The sequence below is a fragment of the Orcinus orca genome, chromosome 14 (assembly GCF_937001465.1).
Source record: "Orcinus orca chromosome 14, mOrcOrc1.1, whole genome shotgun sequence".
Taxonomy (NCBI): domain Eukaryota; kingdom Metazoa; phylum Chordata; class Mammalia; order Artiodactyla; family Delphinidae; genus Orcinus; species Orcinus orca.
In genome coordinates this window covers 14605545-14627743 of record NC_064572.1, presented here as the reverse complement: position 1 = coordinate 14627743, position 22199 = coordinate 14605545, and the positions used below count along the sequence as shown (strand labels likewise).

Below are 22199 nucleotides of genomic sequence, written 5' to 3'. Positions count from 1 at the left end.
GCTTAAAGCTTGTCTAATTACTCCCAAGGAATTCAATATGTCAATCTGATTGTTTAGTTTATAACTAAGGAAAAAAGTTATAAAGTGAAGACCCTTGAAATAAATAATCATAACACTTGAAAAAACTATTAATACAAAGTTAAACTTTTAAAATCTTACCTTTCCACATAAATACTCTTGCTGGTCCCCAATGCATACAAGCTAGTCAGAATTCTATAACATGATACCTGTACATCTTCCACTGAGGAAAAAGAGAATCTCACTTTAAAAAAAAACACTTGTTATCAATACATTGTCCTGAGAAAGTTTAGGCTAACAACAAAATTCCATATTAAAGGCATACTAACACTTTAATATTTGAAAACAAGCAATACAAGAACACACACACATAAAATGAAATTTAAGACCTTTTTCTCAAACAAAATTCTTTTCTTGAAGGAGCTGAAAGCTTTCTAAAGAATTATGCTCTGATTATACAGACAGAATATTATCAGGAACAATTGCTTTAGGTATAATAAAGGATTTCTTCAAGAATAAAACTAAGCACAAGGATATCTGGGAGGACAGGTCCATTTTGACTCCTGTTCCAGAGGGATATAAAGACTGTACCTTTTATTTTAACTCTCAAATGAACAAGAATAAGAATGCTAGAGAACGGGGTGTATCATTTATTTCTGAAATGACCTGAAATTCAAGGCATAAGTAAGTCACTCTTGGAGCTTTTAAAGCTAGAAAATCAAATAAAACCTCTTAGATGATCTCTGATCCAATAAACATGTTCAACAGGCAAAGAAAACTAAGAATCTTGGATTTCTAATGCCAACTCTGCTACCATTTCCCGGAGGACACACCATGACACGAATGGAGAAACCCTCCTCATCCCCCATATTTGTTTCTGTGTCCACATGGGGCTGTAAGTAATCCTCCCATTGGTTCAAGCAGTGTCAATGTCAATGTTTTGAAACTAGTGGTTATGTCATTCACTGATGAACAAAGGTGGTTTTTACACAGAGCTGTACTTCACCGGGGAGACCTACAACACTGAGAGTCTGAGTGGGTGGGTCTGCAAGCAAGACCCACTCGACTGGTAGACAAGGGCTCATATCATCTGTCATGTTCATACAGGCAGGAGAGCAGGAACTTAGGTCACGTAGTTCCTTTTTCATGCAACCTTGGGCATTCTGTGGATATTTTTAATAACCACAGAATTCCAGCCAGGAACGGCTGATGAAATCCCCTATGAAAAGAGAATGAAACCTATAAACAAAAGATATTTGAGCTACCCTAGTAGGTCAGTTATTTAGACACAGAATTTGTCTCAGCAGTCTTCAAATTTATTGGTAGGACAGCTTGCAGAAACAGTCTGCATCGACTCAGAAATAATCTGAAAACATTTAATGCTGCATGTCCTTCGGTGAAACTGCATTAGAAAATTTCCATGGAAAGAGACACCACAGAAAGTGTAAAATTTGGAACTTGGATGTCAACAATGTGGGCGTGACTGTCCATAACCAGTACCTTACTGGTCCCTTCTGCAAATCCATGTGATTCAGAGATCTATCTCTATTAAGAATGGTTTTGGTTTTGTAATTCAAATGTCAACCTAAAGTGTTCTTAAAAAAACAAAACAAAAACATTTTAATGTATAAGCAGTGTTTGAATAACCTCGATGATGTGGCTGTTAATTTCTGATTGTACTATGTAGATAATGAAACTCTAAGTAATAGATTTACATACATATTAGATCTTCTCCGAACTGATGCTGGCCAATATGCTCAAATAATGATGACAGCATTGGCAACAGTGCCACCGTGGTATAATTGATAATCTGAGTAACACCTTTGGGTTGGTTTCGGGTGTGGGTGAACTGGCCCTGCTTAAGATTTTCCATCGTCTTCTCCAGATCCTCTGCGGCATTGTCCAGGAAAGCTCTGAGTGCACTTTTAACACTTTCCAGGCCAGTCTTCATCACAGTCCTAGGGAGTAAAGAAGAGACAGCTTATATCTTGTGAGAGGAACACGTGAAATACAAATAAAACATGCTTCTACATCGTGTTTATTTTTGTCCATGACGACATTCACTCAGTCAACTCAATTTTTTAAAACCACTTTGAAATAATTCTTTCCTACATACTTGAAGTTACAGCAATAGCACTCCATAAATGCATAACGTTTCCTAAATGCCTTTGTAGTCAACTTAATTAGGACCTCGGAGCAAACGGCAGTTCTAATGCTTTACGTTTTCCACCCGTGGTCTCAAATATTGAGAATATTTACTTGATAACTAAGAAACCCAGCTCCTGAGTCAGTTTAGTTCATCCCAAATCCAACAAAACTAGAATGTTTTCTGAAGCTATGGGTGTGAAAGAAACAGTTAATGCCACCTAAACCACGTTACAGAATGATACGGATTTTTTTTTTTTTTTACCTTAAGGGTAATAATCAATCTTTTCTAAATAAGCTCTGAAGGCTGAACTTTGTAGAGAACTGACGTTCTAAAGCCGCCATTTCTTGTAGAAAATGAAGGTGAATGGTAGCATCTCCTTTCTTCATTTATTATACAAAACACCTCAAATAAACTTTTAAACACAAAAATGGATAATTCAAGAGTATCACCGCATATTCTCTGTAGAAGACTTCTAGGAACTTTTATTTAGATGTATCCTGGATAATACGTAAATTAATTGTACGGCTTAAAGGCTGAATCAATCATGCTAACCAAACTGGTTTTGTATTTGGATTTCTGGTCATTTTAATAGTAGTGCAGAGTAGAAAGTGCATAGACTTGGAAACTGGTATATTTCCACGCTTACTATGCAATCTTAAGCTTCACTTTACTCATCTATAAAATGAGAATAAAACCTTCATATTTCCTATAAAGGTAAATGTTATTAGAAATATGGAGAACAACTATCCTGCCTTGAGGCTAATAAAACCTCTAGAGTTGTAGCTCATCATTTTTACCTCACATAATACAGTCCCAATTCAACCCTCAATTACATACCTAGCTGCTACAGAAATTACTTAAAATTTAAATAACAATATATATGATCGTAAAAATAATAAAAGGCCGTTGTTTTACTAATTTACAAAAGATATTCTTTTCACCTACATTAAAGTCTTTATTGCAATTCCAAAGAATAAAGACACTAGGTTCTTCTTCTTATTCCTGTATATCATTATTACACTCATTGATTTAAATCAAAATGTATCCATTTACCTTGCATCCAAAGTCTGACCCAAAATATGAAGACAGTTGACAATTGATGTTGCATCATTCCCTAAAGAGGAAACAAAAAGCTGCATAAATTGCCCAGAGAATTTCTCAATGCTCTTCTTTTCTGTTAATGTTCGTGTTCCAAAAATTAGTCAAGGGCACAGTTCAGTAAGGATAACTCAATTCAAAAGAGTTTTTGATAATCAAGTTTAAAATCATGCAGTTTTTCTGCTTAAAAGTGGTTATGTGAATGTAAGTAGAAAAGCAATAAAGCACGTCTCATCAAACAGCTGACATACTCAAGAAGCATTCAAAGCACTGCCTCAGGCTAAAGAATTTTAACTAGATTCTTCAAATATATCCTCCTCCCCATACTAGCTCACCTTATTTTTAAATCATATTGTATGCCAACTTTTTAAGTCAGCTGATATCCTTTGTGAAATGAGTTGGGCTAAAAGTCTAATAAATTTAATTCCCTTTTAATTACCCCAAGTATATCTGCTTTCTTATTGCATTCAACTGCATTGAGATGAATTAATTTGCCTGAATTCAACTGCATTGACATGAACTAATCTGCCTGAATGTTGTTCGTCTTCGGTGAAAAAGTGGTACCAAACTATCATGCAAAAAAGCATCAGAGGCTGAATAAGTTAAACATTACTCATGAGATATTTGAAACGGGGGTGACCCTTCTTGAAAATAAGATGAAACTCAGCCATTCTGATTGGCATATTTCATCACAAAGTACAGAAATATGAATCACATAATGAGTACACGTATTTTACTTCGTGATAAGGATACAAAAAAGAAAATATGAATCCAAAGTAACAAATTGATTTGACTGTTCACAATACAGTCTGACACGCATCACTTCCTCATTCCATACTTTCCTATTTGTAATATATACAGTCATTCCCTGGTCCTTAGGTTAAAAACTCCTAATTGAATGTGAGTTTTTAAAACATTTGAGCATGTTATATTCTTTATACACAAAAGGACCCTAAAAGGAACAAATGAAGTATACATGGAAATAACTGTCTCAGAATGTGGGCATACCAGGTTAGTGATATGATGCAAATAAGAAAAAAATAATAAGGTATTCATTGCTGAGACGCTTCAGAAAATGTTCCATTCATCTCGTGCTTTGAATCTCAGAACTTCCAGGTGATAATGAAGACAAAATCAGCAGAAGGGCAGAATTTGTCATGCTCCTGTCTACTGAATGGTGGCAGTGCTAGGGCTTCTACAATACTACAGCCCTTAGAAGTATTACTCATTTAATTATTCATTCACTCAATAAATACATGTTAAATACCAGGTACTCTGAAACTTCCAATACTAAGCAAAATAGAGTTCTCATGGTACTTGCATTTTAATGGGGGACACAGACAATGAACTATTAAGCAAAAAATAAATCAGTATGTAACATAATGTCAGGCCGCAGTAAAAATATATAAAGCAGGGAATAGGGATTAGAGCAACAGGATAGAATTAATAGGGTGAGTGGTCACCAGAGCCTCCCCAAGAAGGTGGCACCTGAGCAGAGATTTGAATGAAGCGAAGGAACAAACCATGCATATAGCTGGGAGAAGGGCCCAGGCGGTGGAAACAGCATGTTTCCGGGGCAGAAAATGAACCTGGTGGTCCAGGCAAGGAAGTCAAGATGACTGATGTGGGTAAATTCAGGGGAAAGAAGGAGAATGTAAGGTGGAGAGGAGGGAAACAGGTTCTAGAGCCTTGCAACAAGAGCAAGCACTTTGGATTGTGCTTCAGTGGTTAAGAATCCACCTGCCAAGGCAGGGGACGTGGGTTCGAGCCCTGGTCCGGGAGGATCTCACTTGCCATGGAGCAACTAAGCCTGTGAGCCACAACTACTGAGCCGGCGCTCTAGAGCCCACATGCCACAACTACCGAGCCCACGTGCCACAACTACTGAAGCCCGGGCGGCTAGAGACCGTGCTCCCCAACGAGAAGCCACTGCAATGAGAAGCCCGTGTACCGCAACGAAGAGTGGCCCCCGCTCGCCGCAACTAGAGAAAGCCCACGTGCAGCAACGAAGACCCAACGTGGCCCAAAATAAATTAAATAAATAAATAATTTATTAAAAAAATAATAATGTATGTTAAGGTTTTGCTTATGGGTTGCATGTTGGTGACGGGGAAAGGAGACAAGGATGACTCCATGATCATTTGGGTGAGCAACTGTGTGAGCAGTTGGGTGAATAGTGGTAGGATTCAATCACGTGGGGAGAGCCCAAGGCAGGAGCAAAATGTGGGGGGAGGGGAGAGGGGAGGGTTGGGCGTTCTGCTTCCGACAGGTCAAGTGTGATGGGCCAATTCATCTCCGGTAGAGATGTAGGCAACTGATACAAAAACCTGGAGTGCAGAGATGAGATCTGAGTTAGAGCTGTCAACTTGGGCCTCATAAGCATATGGAGAATTTTTAAAATCATGCGCCTGAATGAAATTAGCCAGCATGAACATAAATACAGAAGCATAAAGGTCCCAGAGCCTCCAATGTTTGGAGTTAAAAAAAAGATAAGAAGGGTGCAGCACAGAAAATGACAGAGGGAAGGCCCAGGAGGGAGAGGGGATACAAAGTGTTGCCTATGAGTCTCATGCAACCAAATTCAGCACCAAATCAGAGAGGCTGGTCCCTCACTCTCTTCCTAAAACTCACAGTCATACTGTCTCTTCATACAGATTACCAGTGTTTGTACTTTGTACTGAGCTTATCCATGCCTTTTTCCAAAAAGAGGTCTGGGGTTCTTTAAACTTCCTTTTGTATAAGCTCATGAGGTGTGATTTTTTTTTTTTTTTACATCTTTATTGGAGTATAATTGCTTTCCAATGGTGTGTTAGTTTCTGCTGTATAACAAAGTGAATCAGTGAGGTGTGATTTTTGTTTCCTTTGTTCCCTGATGCAGCTCCGCACCTAGAATAGTGCCTGATTTAGAGCAGGAGCTCAATTAAATACTTGTGGAGTGACTGGAGTATGAGTAAAAGGAGTAGGAAAGGGCACCAGTGGCCAGACAAGTTCTGTGGGTCAAATGAAAATGTGTGTGGTGAATATGAGATTCCTGTGATTGTCAGTCACAACACTGTAAGCTGTATCAGTTGACACACTTTGGTACACTCCAGAGCAGATATAGTACAACTTTAAATGGAAACATCTCATTGTAAAAAATGGTGGAGAAAGGACCCTAAGGAATGCAGTAACAGTATTAACTGAACCTTCAGCATTTGAATGTATGGACCAGCAAAAGTATCAATTTTATGGGCATGTATAAATGCCTAAACTAATGGTTAGTCTTGAAGAGAGAAAGTAGGTAGTAAGGCTTTTAAATAAAATAGCAACCTGGATATGGTCCTTCTAAAGGCTCTCCAGATCGCCATAATCAGGAATGTCAGTCACGCACAGGAAGGGCTAGACAAAGCCTAGTAAGATGGTAACATTTTAAGGTGATGACTGTATTTTTTCACGTTCTTAACTATATATAATTTCTTAACTGCTCTGAGCAGCATAAAAACCAAAAGTTTGATACCTTCAACTCACGTTTTTTTCCAAGGTTCAAGCTACTTTCTTTGTCTTCAAATATAACTCTCATCACCTCTAAACACTTAGGGAACCACTTACGGATTGCCTATTTATCTTTAAGATTGTATGTTTGCATCTGTGTGTGTGTGTGTGTGTGTGTGTGTGTGTGTAAGCATAAAAGGTACAAAATTAAAATCACAGCTCATACCTGAATCTAATAACAACATACAGCAAGCACTGGGTTTTTAAAAACATTGTTACCAATTCTCACAAAATAATACAACTCTCTAAATAATAAAAATAACAAAGCTAACGCTGTTAAGAGCCAAAATATCCTTCTTGTATCTTAATCCCAAACCGTTTTGTGGTTAATATAAGATTTCTATAATTCAGGAGTTTTCAATGTCATCCAAAATTTGATATATCACGTGCCACTTGTTTTATAATCTGATTTATTGAGAATTCTCAGAATGTTGACTTTCTCTCTTCTGGGAAAACAGTAACAGTCATTCTAATTTTTATTCTTCTTCTTTACTTTTTCTGGCATGGCTCTTGACACAATATCTCATTATATTTTCTTCTCTGAAGAAATGATTAATCTTGGAAAAATCCTTATTAATAACATGAAATAAAATTATGCTAGAAGATGCAAATTTCTCTCAAAATTATGAAGAGACAGAAATTGAAGCCTGTCAAAGATTTTATTACTTCTGAAGTCAGTGATATTGAAAAGAATAAAATTACTGAGTCCCTAACTTGGTGAGAAGTTTCCGTTAAACTTAGAATATATATTACATATTCTATTCATTTGTCTCAAAGTCAGGAAATTCTCTCAGAGTAATACGTTGAAATGAAAGAAGTATCTATCTCTCTAATACAATCTTCTGATATTATTTTCATTATTATTTTCAAATAATATTATATATTATTTTCATTCTGAGTCTGATAAGAATTAGGTTATTTATAGCAACTCTAATCCAGGAAACTCTTGCCTTTATCATACACACTGTCATAAAACTACAGAATCTTTAAGTTAGATAAGACCTTAAGGATCCTCTAGTGATGAATACCATACTCAAAATAGATAACCAACAAGGACGTACTGTATAGCACAGGGAACTCTGCTCAACATTCTGTAATAACCTAAATGAGAAAAGAATTTGAAAAAGAATAGATACATGTATATATATAACTGAATCACTTTGCTGTGCACCTGAAACTAACACAACATTGTTAATCAACTATACTCCAATATAAAATAAAAATTTTTTTAAAGTAGCAGATTGTGCTACTTATTTCTCCTATTTTCCTTGACTATCATCCATTTTATTTAACCTTCAGGCTTACTGACATAAGGTTATATATAATTTTCTAACAGATTGTGCTTTTTAAATTTAAACCATGACATTCTCAAAATAGTGACACGTTCAGTTCTCACATACGCACTATCCTCAGAGATTCTTAGTGCTTTAAATGACTTTCCTTTCATTATACGTGTCCTATTAAACAACACAAGCACAATGTGAACCTTTTTAGGGATAATACAAACACATACAGTCATTCCTCAGTATCCGCAGGGGATTGATTCCAAGACTCTCCCCCAACACCAAGAATCCAAGGATACTCAAGTCCCTTGTATAAAATGGCATAGTATTTGCATATAACCTACACACATCCTCCTTTATACTTTAAATTATCTCTAGATTACTTAAAATACATAATACAAAGTAAATGCTATGCACGTATTTTTGAAGGATGGCGATTTCAAGTGTTGTTTTCTGGAACTTTCTGGAATTTTTTAAAAAATATTTTTGATCCCCGATTGGTTGAATCCATGGATGCAGGGCCTGTGGATAAGGAGGGATGACTGTACTAATTTTCTAATGTCTCCTGATACAAGATAGCCCCTCATTTAAACACATGAAGAGGGTTTGGGGTTGGGGATAACAGAAGAGTCAACATAAACTTATTCCACTAATTTTTTCATCACGGAGAGATACCAATTGATAGAATTCACTATATTACTTTATTTACTATTAAAACTCTTTTAAAATTAACATTAAGATTTAGGTACCAGTTTAATCATTCATACTCGTCTAGAGGAAAAAACGAATACTTTAACAAGGCCTATTGTTTCATTTAAGCACATGATAATACTTGTCCAGTATTCCTGAAGCTAATGTGGGAGCTGTATTAATGATGTTCTAAGGTCACTGAGGTCAACCAGAAGGAATGTTGGAGTTTGAGGCTCGTAATGTTGCAAAATGCTTGCTTTATTCCAGGCATTCCTAGGAATCTGTCTGTCACCAAATTTGGAAAGTCTCCAGTAAATCTGGGTGTCTCTAGACAATTAACTGTCTTGCTATGTTAAAAACTCACCAGAAAACAGGAAAGTAGAAAAGGCCTCTACCAAAATGTTCATTGCAGCTCTATTTACAATAACCAGGACATGGAAGCAACCTAAGTGTCTATCAACAGATGAATAGATGAAGAAGATGTGGCACATACATACAATGGACTATTACGCAGCCATAAAAGGAACGAAACTGAGTTATTTGTAGTGAGGTGGATGGACCTAGAGACTGTCATACAGAGTGAAGTAAGTCAAAAAGAGAAAAACAAATACCGTATGCTCACACACATATATGGAATGTAAAAAAAAAAATAAAAGGTCATGAAGAACCTAGGGGCAAGATGGGAATAAAGATGCAGACCTACTAGAGAATGGACTTGAGGATACGGGGAGGGGGAAGGGCAAGCTGGGACAAAGTGAGAGAGTGGCAAGGACATATATACACTACCAAACGTAAAATAGATAGCTAGTGGGAAGCAGCTGCATAGCATAGGGAGATCAGCTCGGTGCTTTGTGACTACCTAGAGGGGTGGGATCGGGAGGGTGGGAGGCAGGGAGATGCAAGAGGGAAGAGATATGGGGACATATGTATATGTATAACTGATTCACTTATAAAGCAGAAACTAACACACCATTGTAAAGCAATTATACTCCAATAAAGATGTTAAAAAAATATAAATTTTTTTAAAAATTTAAAAATTGAAAAACAAAAACTCACCAGAAAACAGATAAGTAGAAAAAGCCTCTAAATGATAACTATTTTGTGCCAGCCTTCTCAAATAGTTCCTCGAACTGAAAGTATCATAGCTGGTAGACTTTAATGATTGTTTGAAAAGTCATTAATCATGTGTTACTTCCTTTTCAATGTAAGTGCCCTAAGTGTTTTCATGGACCACTTAAGGAATTTTTTAAAAATGTGATTCTCATAAACTATGACATAAGTGGATATTATATTTTTCCTAATATTCTCAAGGAAAAAAATGTAAAGTCTGGGTTATTCATGAATGTAAGAAAATTCAAATTGATAGCACTCATCTCATTGTAGTAAGCATCTGCTGACTTATCTATCTTCTCTGTTAGCCTGTAGACTTCTTAAAGGTAGGACCTGGTTGGTTGATTAATTCAGTCATCAGATATTTATAGAAGAGCCACTATGCACCAGACTTCCTGCTGGGCTCTGAGGATACAAAAATAAGCCCTCGAAGGGCTGAGTTTTGGGCCAGAGAAAGAAGTTAATCTTGTAACATCATCAGTGAGATGAAGGAAAAGTAAGCAGAGCTATGAGAAAGTTATAATAGTAGAAGGAGAGAGTATAATCAGGGAGGTTGGGGATGGTTTTCCTGAGAGAATACTATTTGGGTTGAAATGTGAAGGATTAGTAGTTAACCCCATTGTGGGTGTGAGGGACTGGAGAGGGGCATGTGGTGTATGGGATCCCATCTCCGTCAGTAATTACAGCATGTGCAAAGGCCCTGGGCAGAAAGGAATACATTTTCATGAAGCAGAGAGAAGGCTGCTTAAGCTGAGGCATCATGAGGAAGTCAGAGCATGCTGGGAAATGAGGATGCAGGGGTACACAGGGGACAGACTATCAAACACTATGTGGCCAGATGAAGAATTCTGATCTTTACTACAGAGAAATGGGAAGCCACTGGCTCCACAGGAGTGTATTCAGTGATGAGACCATTTTGTTGTTCTGTTTTGGTTTTTGGTTGGGGAGGGGGAGAGATATGATTGCTTTGGGGCACAGTTTAGAAGGGCAAGAGGGAATTCTAAGAGAAGGGTGAGTATGTTCATGGAGGCATACAGGTAAGAGACACCTGTAGATTGGCATGGGGTGGTAGCAGCAGAGAGGGAAAGAAATCTGCACTTTTCTATCCTCACAGGCTAAGAGAATGTTCACACACAGCAGACACAAAACTGGTTACTGAAAGAATGCACAAAATGAATGTCATTAAGGCATTCGATTCATTTTCACATGTAACAAGAAAGCCGTTAAGAAGTCTTGATACACACACACCTGTGCCACCATCACTATCCCTGCTGCAGCTCTGGTTAGCAGATTCTCTTTCCGCTGCAAATGACTGAAAGTCTAAAAATAGGCTATAATAGTAGGACTTAAGTATCCTCTAAATGCTTTAAAATTAGGCAGTTAGAAAGACAGAATTTTCACTTAGCATAAGTGGGCGAAAATGGTAGGATTAAAAGCAATATTTCGTTAGTCAATAATGTGTCCTTGAAAACGGCAAATGGGATCCTTATTCCTTGTCAACCTGCCTGCGTCTTACCCCATCCTGATTCTCCAAAATACAAGCGTGCACCAACTTGCAATCACAAGCATTTCAGAAGTCAAAAGGGAAGCCTAATATAAAATAGATGCTATCTCCCTTACTAATTTTTTCTATAAAGTATTTTAATAGATACCCCAGAACTACTGTTCTGTAGGGAATATGGCTTGTTCCCCTTTTTTAAAACCCTACCTTTTTCTAAGATAAAAGGAAATGGTTTACACACCTTCAAAAGAATATATGAGGAATAAAAACATGACTCATCTCTCTTTAATTCTTCGTGTGCTTCAACATAGAGAAAATATTTTAAAGTAGATAAAAGATATACATAAATATAGAAGTTCAAGTTTGGGGAATCCTCACTTTACATATCAGAAAAATTTCTGAACAGCTACAATCTGGCAGACACCTTGGAATAAATATTCCATTACTGATCATACTCAGCTCCCCACAACGACCACCACCAGGACAAGAATTTTGACTTTTGTTTTTTGTGTGTTTTTTGCGGTACGTGGGCCTCTCACTGTTGTGGCCTCTCCCGTTGTGGAGCACAGGCTCCGGACGGGCAGGCTCAGCAGCCATGGCTCACGGGCCCAGCCGCTCCACGGCATGTGGGATCTTCCCGGACCAGGGCACGAACCCGTGTCCCCTGCATCGGCAGGCGGACTCTCAACCACTGCGCCACCAGAGAAGCTCATCTAGTTTATTTTAATGCTTCCCTCTTGTCTCCAATCCCACCTTGCTGACATGTTTCTGGTTAATGTATCTCTTTCTGTATTTTTGCTCCTTGACACGAAGCCCAAGTATTTCTTTGTTAACCTCAACTTACACTTCTGTCTTACTTTATTCTTAGGCTAGGTCATGAAACAATTTTTTGAACTAAGCACAGGAAAAACATTTTGATCATCAGTTAATGTCTGCCAGAATACAGAAAAAAAAAATAATGTAAAGGCAGGGCGAAAGAAAAAATAAAAGAGATTAATATGTCTATGTATTTACAAAAGACCACTGTACATATGCTGTTAGGTCTCCCTCTCTTCAGGAAAATCCACAACGGTATAATTGATATATCAAAAAGTAAATACTTGGATTATACAACTTCTGCTTTGATCTGGAAATGGCTAGATTATAAAGGCTTCATGGCGCATGTATTTTAAATAACCAAGTTCCCTAGTTTAGTGCGTATGTAATTTGATTTATCTAAATAAAAGCTGTAGAAATAAGACTAAGAATACCTTAGATTTGAAAGCTGTACTGTTACAGTTTACATAGCACTTCAACATTCATCATGTCATATGAGATTTTATACATGCAATAGATCTCTAAAGTTAGTAGTTATTTTAATCTAGTTTAAAAATGAAAAAAAACCAAACAAACCAAAAAACAAAGGTTCAGAGAAGTTAAGTCCCTTGTCCAAATCATTCAGCTGGTTTAGTTGCAAATAGAGGACTTACATACAGGTTTTCTGATTCAAAGCCCATTATTCTCTCCAGGACATCATGTTAACATCTAAAACCACGCTGTAACTATAACATGTAAAGTTTACGTGTCTAAGACTTAACATGCTAACCCTTTGACAAGTCTGTATTAGAGTATGTTTGATTAATAAAAGCTTCTTGAAGTCTGTATTGTTTTACAGGCAAATGCCTAAGCAAATTTGAAACAATAATAAGACACTAGAATAATATAAAGACTGCATTAAAATATGCTTTTGAGATAAAGATACATAGTAGCTCTCCAATAAATTCCTGTTAAAAATAATAGTATTTAAAGGCAAAGGGATTTAACATGCAATGATTCCTAAATGAAATACAAGAATCACAGAGAGACGGAATGAATGTTAAAATCCAGTTCTTCTCCTCTGACTGGTATGACAAGTTATATTATGCATTTATCTTCAACTACTGAACCCTTAATATATTCAAAGGGAAAAGAGAGATTAAACAACAGGTACAATTAATACATGGTAATGGAAGTCTACATCAGTAGACCAGTAGATTAGTTTACATATAGTTCCTTTGCAGAGGGTTATAAATCGCAAAATGGCACAAGGCAGGCTTCTGGGATGCTGAAAATGTTCTGTGTCTCGACCTGAGAAAACGGGCAGATACATGTAAAATCTCATCAAGCTATGTCATCAAGCTGTTCTCAAGATCTGTGTACTCTGTCGCATATATGGAATGCCTCAAAAATTTTAAAAATAAAATTATAGCAAAACATAACATGGGAAACCAAGAAGTTAAAATAGGTAAGAAGCTAGAGAGAGCACAACAGCAAGTATTTTTATGGGGTCCCCATCAGAGCCTTCCTCTATCATGAGAAGGTTAAGGAGTATACAAAAGCTCTGTCTGAACAATTTTCATAGAAGTTTTTCTACGATGAAGAGAAGTCAAACAAAAGCCAGCCAACTTAGGAGAGCTTTCTGAAGACAATTTCCCCGTTAATTTTGGATAACTGAAACAATAATACAAGAACTCAGGCAATTTATGAGAAATATATCTTAAAAACACCCAAATACTGGATAGAACAATATTAGAAAGCAAATACAGCATTAAGTAGTCACATCCAGAAACTATCATTTCTCAAAAAATGTAAAGAATGTAAAAGTTATTTGCATATATATACACATACACACACGTACATGTACCTAGTTCTCAGCTTATCCACTGTGGCTTTTATAGAAATGACTTAATCCTTAGGTTTTCCTGTGAATGGAATGGGACTTATAACATCTCTATCAGTACACTCAATGTTTTCTTACTGAAGTCACCCCGATGCTGTCTCAAAACCTATAGAGCATTGAGCTAAAATTTGCCTTGGCAGTTACGAAGCCGGATGCAGGAAAGCGTAAGACATAAACTCTGCCGACTGCTATGAAGTCTTAAAGCCCCACGGCAAGGAGAGTCTGTGGAAAGTGAGTGACCGCCCTGCAAGGCTCTTTGAAAGCAAGTGTTTGGGAACATGACTTTCAGCTACGTGAATTCTCAGAAATGAACAAAAACTGACTACCATGGGGTGAGGGGTGCTAGAAAAGTCGCTTTTGCCAAATCCAGGCCTCACTGTCTCTACTATGAAGCTCCAGTGTCTGGAATACAGTCGACATGCAAATCTGTAGTCAAGAGCATTAAAAGAGTGCAGTTAAAAATTGTTGGTGTATAACAGCTCATTACTTTATCTATGAGAGACAACCAAACACAAATTCAGAGGCCCAGTTTGGCTTCACCCCTCTGAAATAAAATTTGGCAGAAGCTGCCATTTTCATTCATTTGGCCTTTAATAATATAACCTTTTGATTTTCAAGTGTGCTTTGGACTAGTACATAAAGTTACAGTCTTCAGTTTCACCATAGGTAACGCTACTTATAAACAACCTTGAGGACCTTACCTTGGCCTATGACGACCATGCATCCAGCCATGCAAACATGCATTCATGCAACATAGCAGCACACAACACAGTGCAAAAATGGCAAAGAAAACCAAGTGATGGCCATGCTAGTATTTGTTCAAGGGTCTCCTTACCAAATAGTGAAATCCTATGCCTGACAAGAACTCCAAGTTTGCAGAATAGGCTGAAGACAAAAGAAAAACAAAAGAGAAAAGGGAAAAGGGGAAGGGAAGGTAGAAAAGACAGGGAGAAATTAAATTAAAATAAAACAAAAAAAGAAGAAGAAGAAAAAAAGAAAAATAAACAGCTGATATATGAGCCGGAAAAAAGCAACATGATGTCACGCAGAAAGAATCAATTATCTGAGCAGAATGTGGAGTAAAGATATTAAAGAAAGAGTCTTTGAGTGCATATCTTTAACAAACATGGTTAAAAAAGCACATATTATAAGGAACCAAAAAAAAACTGAAAGCAAAGCTAATTAATATAAAAGCAATCTATATGAACCCCGTAAGAATATAACTACTAGAAAACCACAAGGAGAAAACTTTAATTTTATCTGCCCCGAAGTACTACTGAAGTTCTAGAATTTTGTTGTTATGGATATTATTTAACAATGGAAGTATGGTGCTTTGGGCATAAAATGTTTACTTTTAGTATGTTTTATTATTTGGCCTTTCCTTCTCCCTGACCTTGACCACACCCCTTACACATATACCAAAGCATCCAGTGAATCTGAACACAATGAACTAGAGAGAGAATTTAAACAACTGATAATCCCTCAGAGAAAAACGTTACAGATGTGATAACTTAAAGGGCTTCTAATGCTAATTCATGAGTTGAACATTTATTTCCTCTAGACTAAGTTCCCGGGTCTTCATGTCCTTCCTGGTGGTCACCAATGGGAGATTCCACATAAGGGGGTCCAGCACTCAACATGATGGCATTGGTATGCACTAATGCTTGGATCACAACCCAGAGCCTGGACAACACCCGTTCTTGTCCTGTCACGTCTGTCACCAGGCAGTCTGGCGGCTTTCTTGCTGGGCCCTATGTTTAGGAACACTCAGTTTCATGCTATAATCTCTTCTGAACATCCCTCAGGATTCAGCTCAGACATGTTTACTCCAAGAAGCCTTTTCTAACACCACGTGTTCCTTCACCACTCCCAATCCAAGCTCAAAGAAGTCCCCTCCCAGCCAGGGGCCATCTGCAAATATCTACCAGGACACTTAACCTCCCATATTACAACGGACACTCTTTTCACTTCTATCCAACACTCTTCTGAACCCTCAGAGAGCACCGGTGGTCCACAGCCAGAACTTACCAAAGCTCTAACCTTGAAAATCCATTTGTACAGCACCCCCCCCCCCACTCAGCTTGATTTTCCCCATCATGATGACAGCTATGTCCTCACTGCCCCATCCTCTCTTGCAAAGCTTTCCCATCACCAGCAGTGTGCAGATGTACACTCGTCAGGACTGGGGAGACAGGCTCTGTGCCATGGAATCAATGGTGGCAACTGCTCACGGCAGAATGGGAGAAAGGAGTCAGGATCACTTTTATTACCGTGGACCACTTTTGTGGACCACTTTTATTACAGTAGGCTTTGGCCATCATCTCTCACTTCAGTAACAATGTGAAATAACGTATTGGTGAAAATTAATTATATAGGGCATGGGGTAGCTTTTCCAAGAAGACATTCATCTGCAAGTGCTTAAGTGACTTTGAGGTCTTGGGAAATCTCTTATCAGTGCTAAATATTTTTCAAACAATGATTTATTCAAGTAAATGTTAGACGTAAGATTAGACATTAGCCCCCCCCCCACCCCAGAGCAGCATTATTTATCTTTAGGCTATAATTGAAATGAACAAAGACAATAAAACAAAAGCAACTTTCTCCAGGTGCCCTCATTCACTGAGCTTTCTGTGTGTTAACAGGGATCTGTCTTCATGTAAAGAGTGATTACATCTTAGAATTGTACACACTTCGGATTCTTGGAATCTAGTCTACTTTAAGCGACATCTTTTACCTCTTACTCGCTGACACTCTCTAGTATCCAGAGTGAAACATTCTGCGATGTTGAATTTATAATACTAGGATTACGTTTTTAACCTATGAATTTGAATTATGAATTTATAATACTAGAATTATGTTTTAATCTAGACCCGGGGTGTTTTGCGGTGATAGGAAACAGAATTGCTCTGTATCCTGAGCACATTTATGTTGGAGAATCTCTCCGAAAAAAATGACTTCTTATGATATCAGCTGCTTCCTAACTCTAGGTGTTCCTAATTAGTAACAGATGTGCCACCAGAGAGACATACAGATATATAGAAAGCTAGGTCCTAAGAAAAGACAAATCGTATCTCTCTCCCTTCCAGTGCCACCCTCTTTCAGGGTGTAGCTTCTGTGCAGACTCTAAGGTTTGATTATTATAAACTTTGGCCTGTAGTTTTTCTAAAGACAATTTCCATAATCCCGTTATCCCCTTTCTCTATATCCCTTCATTATTAACATTCTTCAGAATTCATTCTGCAGTTTCCTCCCTGACTCATTGCCTTGTGAGTTTGCTTTCCACCTCATCGCTCTCCTGAAAAACACTCTTTTGAAGTTCTCAGTACCCTCTAAGTAGCAAATCTAATAACCTCCTTTTCCGTCTCCATCCCGGAGAGCTAGCTCTCCACAGTACTTGGCATCATTAACTACTTAAATCTGTGAAACTCTGGTTTCTGTTTTACAGTATTACTTCCCACTTCCTCTCTAATTAATTGTTCACTCTATTCTTCAAAGATCCACTTCTGAAAACCCTGGAAATGTAATAATTCTCCAAGTTTTGGCTCAGACCTTTCAGCTTCTCCCCGATTCTCCCTTAGTTTCATCTGCTTTCAGAGCTTCGAGCAGGAGATGGGTCTAGATTATCCCCAAATATGTCATTTCTTGCCCTGATCTCTCCAACACCAAACACCTACTTCCCACTTTCTGCTGGATATCTCCAGCTGAATGACCTGTTAGTACTTTATCCTTCCATATGGTACCTCTTTAACCAAATTTAAACTCTTCTTCTCAAAACTAGTTCTTCTGAAGTTTCTTGTTTTCGCTAGTGAGACCAATATTGTTCCAACCACTGAGCACTGAAACTTCAGCCCCAGGTTGGCCTCCTCCTTTCTACTTGAGATAGGACTCATTCCCGAGGCATGCTTATCTTCCCTCTTCCGTGTTTCTCAGACGCAGCCCCTCTCTGCATTTACATCTCCTGTGCACTCCCAGCACTTTATATATGGCCCATTTACACTCATCACAACGTAGTTCATGGTTAGCTCTATACGTATGTGTCTCCTCAGCTATCCTTTTAAGTCCATTAAAGTTGGGAACTGTGCTGTTGTATCTGTGTGTTTATCCTCAGACCTAGGACAGCACCTTGTACCCGCGGGGCATTCAGAATACTTGCTGAACAAACCCACGGGTAGCACCACCTACTGGAAGCAGCACTTCTGTTACAACAGCTTGCATCCCTGCCATAGCTCCTAACGCCTGCCATGGCTTCCCAGCCATGCTACTCTTATCAATCCTACTTATGCTCCCAGACTGTCCTCATTCTTCTATTTAAAAAGCGTCAATGGCTTCTTAGTGCTAATGAATTAAGTAAAAAGAATAAAGATATTTTGACAGTTACTCTCAATTACAGTGTTCCATCATGAATCTACATAACCTGTATTTCTCCTAAATGACCAGCTTCTACGCTGTACGTTGATATCTAAAAAATATACCTTTTTCTTAATCTCTGACCTACGTATTTTTTAAGATCAACTTTAAATGTCATGACTTCCATAAATCTCTAGCCCATCCATACCCATCTAAGGGGTTCTTACTTTACTTTGACTCCTACAGCACCGCTCAGCTTTCTGCTGCTGGAACAATATTTATTCCCATATACTTAGCCACTGTCATGTATACTCCTGGAGTGCAGATGCCCCATCTCACTCACCTCTGTGGACAGGAGAATACTGAGTGTAGACAGGAAATGCTCGATACCTAATTTCTAGTACCAGGAGGTCTCTAAACAACTAATGGGAACAACCTGGTTTTAACTGTGGAGAAATTAATTTAGATCCACATAACTACTGCTACACCCAACTGTTAAATACAAATTAAAACGATCATGGCAATGCTCATCCTGTGTATACAGGTATGTTTGTTTCACAGTAGCAGGGCCAGTTCTTTTTTTAAACCTGTTTTATTGTATTTTTTACGTATTTTACTCATTGAAGTAATATTTAACTGAAGTAGTAAGAAATCAGAGATTTACAAATTTCAGTGATTCCGTTTCAACATGCCAAACAAATTATTTAATTTGTCTTTGTTAATGTGATAGTGATGTTGGTTGTTTTAAAACATATCTTTATGATTATTAAAGTAAGATTTTTTCATTTTAAAAACTTGGAAAACATAAAATAGTAATATAAAATCTACAATGCACTACCTAAAGAAAACCACCATTAACATTAAATTTATTCCTTACCAATACTTTTCTATACATAAAAATTTACGTTCTTTTAAAAAATCCAAATCAATACTATTTGAACAAATGTTTTATTTTTTAAGTGATAATTTTCCTAAGTTATCATGTATTTGTACCCATCATCATTTTAATGACTGGACAACATGTACCATAATTTATTTACCATCACCTTATTCATTTTTCAACTCTGATTTTTTTCTCTCTGAGGATAAATTCTAGCTATGTTTGGCATTAAAGTACTGTGAAGAAATCAGATACTTCTGTTGTTATGTCTCTCATTCCTGTGTGTTGGAATTTTAATGGCATACATTAAATTTTAATGGCATACATTCCCTTTTGCGGAAGTGCTAGTGGGAGAAGTAAAACTTACCAACCCTCTTTCCAAGAAGTGAAGAAAAAAATTGAAGATGAAATCATTAAAAACTGGGGCAGTGTTATTAAAGGCCCCAAAACTACATCAACGGAGGCTAGCACAGAATCGTGATGTTCTTCTGATTTCTTCTATGAGGGATATAGTTGGTAAAGGAGAGTTAGTTACTTCTGTAGTTAGTGAACAGTTCTTAGAGTAAAACTGAAAAATGAATGGCGAAAACAAGACACAATAAAAGGGGAAGGGAAAGAGCAGAACTTGCATAATTTTTTTTCATTTTTTTCCCTATATTCTCCAACTGTATTTTGATTTATGTTAATGAATGCGATTAAATTAACAACACCCTCTAGGAACAAAGTTTCTGTTACAAAGGTTAACTGGCCAGGAAAGACTAGGAGACTTTGCAGTAGCCTTGGTTCCACAGTGTTTAATGATAACTTGGTGTTGCGGCATTTTCCAGCTACTGTGCACACTCACCATCCACAGGGGAACAATGGGGCCAGTGGTGTGGATGAGTGCGCGTGTGAAATGAGGAGAGATGGGTCTCTCTCTCCCCTAGGGAAGGCGGAAGGAAGGCCATGCCATAGTGGGGAAGGGGAGGGGGTTATCTGCATCTTGGAAAGTAGCTCTTCCTTCCCTCTCCTTCGGGTAACACAGTTGGTGGAAACAAAGTAAGTTACTGGAATGGATTCTCTGTTATTTTAACTATCATCCATTTTATCAACTTCACAGGAAGCTTATTATTTGAAGAAGTTTGGAAACATTTTTAACGCTGCTGCAATCTTACATCACCTGATTGGCTACCTACCTGTTGGTAGACAACCAACTAGACAATAAATTTGAGTACAGAGATGAGCTTAAGATCCCACCCCCAGTGCTATGCCCCGCAGGAATCTTACTTCCTCTTAACCCTCTGGGAACAGTCTATATTCAATGTCATCTCACCCTGTCCAATAGGCTGATACTGCACTGCCATTCAACATATCATTAAAGTCAAGTCTATGCTACGAATCTAAAATTGCTCTAAAAAAAGTCTTAAGAAAATAAAAGAGGTTTGTTTCCCAGGCAAGCCTCTGATGACAGATCCACAGATACTGTGAAAGGATAAATGCATATTCTTTTAAGATGTTAAACTTGTGATAATACGGCTAAACAGCAATAGATAACTAAAAAATGTCAAGACCAAGGAAAGCCTGTATTCTACTTTATACAGGGTACTCATTTTTATAGAAAGTTTTCTCAAATACAATCTAAAAGTTGGTTTGGACTCCTGTGCAATGTAATACAGAAGAAGGCTTTCTCAGTAATTGATTCTCATGTATACTAAGTGCTGGCAGAATTTTGAGGACTCAAACTTGAAATCCTCAGCAGAATCACAAATAAATCCCCAAAGAATACTTGGGTTTAAAGAGAAATAAGAAAGCACTGCTAGGATGCTGGCTTGACTGGTGTGAGCAGAAAACTTTAAAAAGTGTATATGTTTACTTCATTTTATCCCAAGATGGCTCATAATTTTTTAAAATTTAAAGTTATAATTTCTGAAAATGAGATTCTGCTGAAAAATACAGGCTGGCAAAAACATTCGATTTGAATACATTTTCAGGAATCCAATGTTAAAAAGTATCATTTAACAAAAAATACAAATACACTGATGCCTCTCCAGCCTCTACTTGTGGATTCTGTATTGGGTATTTCGTTCCTTCTACTCAGCGTTACATTTAGCAGTAAAATATAAGAAAACTCAACACCTAGAACACATGTATTAACTTGCCAAAACCATCCTTCTCATAGTGTTTGATTCCAAGGGGCCAGGGGCCGGGGAACATGGGTGGGAACTCTTCGCATGATCCTGCTTCAAGAACCTGAGATGCTCGTTCTCAAAAGGAAATGCACTTAAACAACGGTCTTTATTTTTTATAGCTATTTACCTAGTCACCATTTCTTTCTCTTTGTTTGATGCATGTCCTCCAGAACACAGAGGTCTGCTGGCTGCAGATAAGAAGTATAAACGATGGTTTTTGAAATACTGATCAATTAAAGGAAGAACAACCTGAAAGAAAGGAAAAGAAAACAGATCTACACAGTGGACTCTTCCGGGGGATGAATGAGTGCTGAGTTTTTAGAGCAGCCAGAGTTCTGTCCACATGCAATAAGTCCCCAATAGCCACAGCCATGCCAGTCAGCACCGTTTCAAAGCACGCCTCTCCTAAGTCTCACTCTGCTGTCTCCAGTCCCTATGTGTGTGTGTGTGTGTGTGTGCGCGCATGTGTGTAATTATAAAAAAAACACATCAGATTTTCAATGGTTTGAAATTAGCCTCAATATTTTCTCAAAATGAAACAGTCTTAATATTTTCACATCATGCAGTTCCGTGCCTGAAAGGTTCAGAAATAATCAGTGATGACCTTCTACTGAGTCTCTACCATGTCTGAGGATTGTAACTGACATGCTATCATTTCATGTATCCCAGTAACCACTCTGTACGGTAGCGGCCATCATCCCTGATTTCTAGGTATTAAATTGAGAT

General features: G+C 37.7%; 1 protein-coding gene across 1 annotated transcript in view; it reads right to left on the bottom strand.

Moving 5' to 3' along the window:
• The window catches only part of RYR2 (ryanodine receptor 2), a 517690-nt gene that overhangs the window by 128130 nt on the left and 367361 nt on the right, over nt 1-22199 (bottom strand). Inside the window, exons 62-66 of the mRNA XM_049697219.1 lie at nt 21601-21722; nt 14914-14963; nt 3221-3281; nt 1738-1976; nt 160-241 (exon numbers count right to left, since the gene is read on the bottom strand). Of these exons, the coding sequence (XP_049553176.1) occupies nt 160-241; nt 1738-1976; nt 3221-3281; nt 14914-14963; nt 21601-21722 (554 nt within the window). The remainder of the gene's footprint in view (nt 1-159; nt 242-1737; nt 1977-3220; nt 3282-14913; nt 14964-21600; nt 21723-22199) is intronic.